The sequence below is a fragment of the Gossypium hirsutum genome, chromosome D03 (assembly GCF_007990345.1).
Source record: "Gossypium hirsutum isolate 1008001.06 chromosome D03, Gossypium_hirsutum_v2.1, whole genome shotgun sequence".
Classification (NCBI taxonomy): domain Eukaryota; kingdom Viridiplantae; phylum Streptophyta; class Magnoliopsida; order Malvales; family Malvaceae; genus Gossypium; species Gossypium hirsutum.
The window spans coordinates 47,754,756-47,756,434 of record NC_053439.1 but is presented as its reverse complement, the minus strand read 5'-3'; the positions used below and the strand labels follow the sequence as shown (position 1 = coordinate 47,756,434).

At 35.4% G+C, this 1,679-nt stretch overlaps 1 protein-coding gene across 1 annotated transcript; it reads right to left on the bottom strand.

Moving 5' to 3' along the window:
• Nucleotides 1–554: 554 nt before the first annotated feature.
• LOC107950268 (histone H4) lies at nt 555–1,139 on the bottom strand. The gene has a single exon (XM_016885077.2). The coding sequence runs from the start codon at nt 1,027–1,029 to the stop codon at nt 718–720; it is 312 nt and encodes a 103-aa protein (XP_016740566.1). The 5' UTR covers nt 1,030–1,139; the 3' UTR covers nt 555–717.
• Between the last annotated feature and the right edge of the window lie 540 nt (nt 1,140–1,679).

Below are 1,679 nucleotides of genomic sequence, written 5' to 3'. Positions count from 1 at the left end.
TTAAATATGGAGGAAACAATGGCCAACATTACAAATTTTATTTTCCGACTTATTTCCCTAATTTTCCCCTTTATATTGGCTATAATTTTTTTTAAAAAAACATATAACAAGAAGATATTTTAAATACCAGAATTTAAATTAAAAAAAATTTAATTTGACAGTTCTATTGCTTGTTTAATAATAATAAAATAAATATTTACTAAATTCATAAAAAGTATTTTAATCATATTTAACTTTTGATTCAAAATCCATTTTCTTTCCATAATTTTTTGTCACCAATCAAACTAATCAAAGCAATAATTCTTAACTTAACCAATGTGTCCGATAGAATTACATCTTTATATAGAATATAACGCACTTATTGTGCAAAGTTGTGTGCCGACATCTTCGTCATGCTAAGCTGTCACAATTCAACCAATACGTAGGACAGAGAGAACAGAAACCTATAGCCACCCATCGTTGAGATAAGAGGCACCCACAAGTACAAATTTCCAAGTAAAACACTATGTTAATTAGCCATATAATAATTCAATGGGATGCACGCAGAAGCATAGTTGATACAAATCCTTTGAGAGCATTTCAAATATTAAGAATCACAGTAACATCAGCAACGAACTGAAGCAATTACATTAACGCAGTGGATCTATAGCCAAGATCCATGATTCTACCATAATAAGCATAATACTGCAATGCCTAAAATACAATAGTGTACTAAGCTTAACCTCCAAAACCATAGAGAGTCCTGCCTTGCCTTTTCAAGGCATAAACAACATCCATGGCGGTAACGGTCTTCCTTCTGGCGTGTTCAGTGTATGTCACGGCATCACGAATCACGTTCTCCAAGAAGATCTTCAATACGCCTCGGGTTTCTTCGTAGATCAAACCGCTGATTCTTTTCACACCTCCCCTACGAGCCAGACGGCGAATCGCAGGCTTGGTAATGCCCTGAATGTTGTCCCTTAAGACCTTCCTATGCCTCTTGGCTCCTCCCTTTCCGAGCCCCTTACCTCCCTTTCCCCTTCCTGACATTGTAGTCAAAAGCTGGAATTTCAAAGAAAATTTTTCAGAAGACGAAGAATAATAAAGAATACTGAATCGCAACTGTGTGATGGATAGGGATTTTGTGGGTATTTATAGAGTGAATGATTGATGTTTTGCGTGTTGTTGCTTTTTTGAAAGTTTGGCGGGGGCTAATCTGAGTCGCACGATCAAATTTTAATCGACGGTTCAAAGTATCTATCTGCGTGAAAAGAATGAGCTACATCTACACTGTTGATTCTTAGTTAATCAACGGTTGCTAGAAATACGATGTCTTTGTTCGGGGATTGTAGGAATTTCGAATTTCGTATCTGATTTTTCTCTTGAGAATCTATCCGTGTATGTTTAGTAAATTACATAAACACCGTTGACAGGATTACCATCGACGGCTGCAATCAATTTTACGACATGTGACATGGATTGTGCTATTTTTAGTGCTTTGACTTTTAAAATTTTAAAGCAGGCGGGTTCAAGATTTTTGAGAAAAGAGTTCTTTTATTTCCATTTTGGCGGATTGCGCTCTCTTGAACAATATAATTTACAATAGAAAAAACAATGTAAAATTAGGCTTAGTTTTGATGGACAGTGTATTTATTTTCGGGGAAGTGAAAAATAGCGGTGGCAGTAAGATTAATTACTAT

What these genes read in the sequence shown, in the direction of transcription:
- LOC107950268 (XM_016885077.2), bottom strand. Translation starts at nt 1,029, where the DNA reads ATGTCAGGAAGGGGAAAGGGAGGTAAGGGGCTCGGAAAGGGAGGAGCC.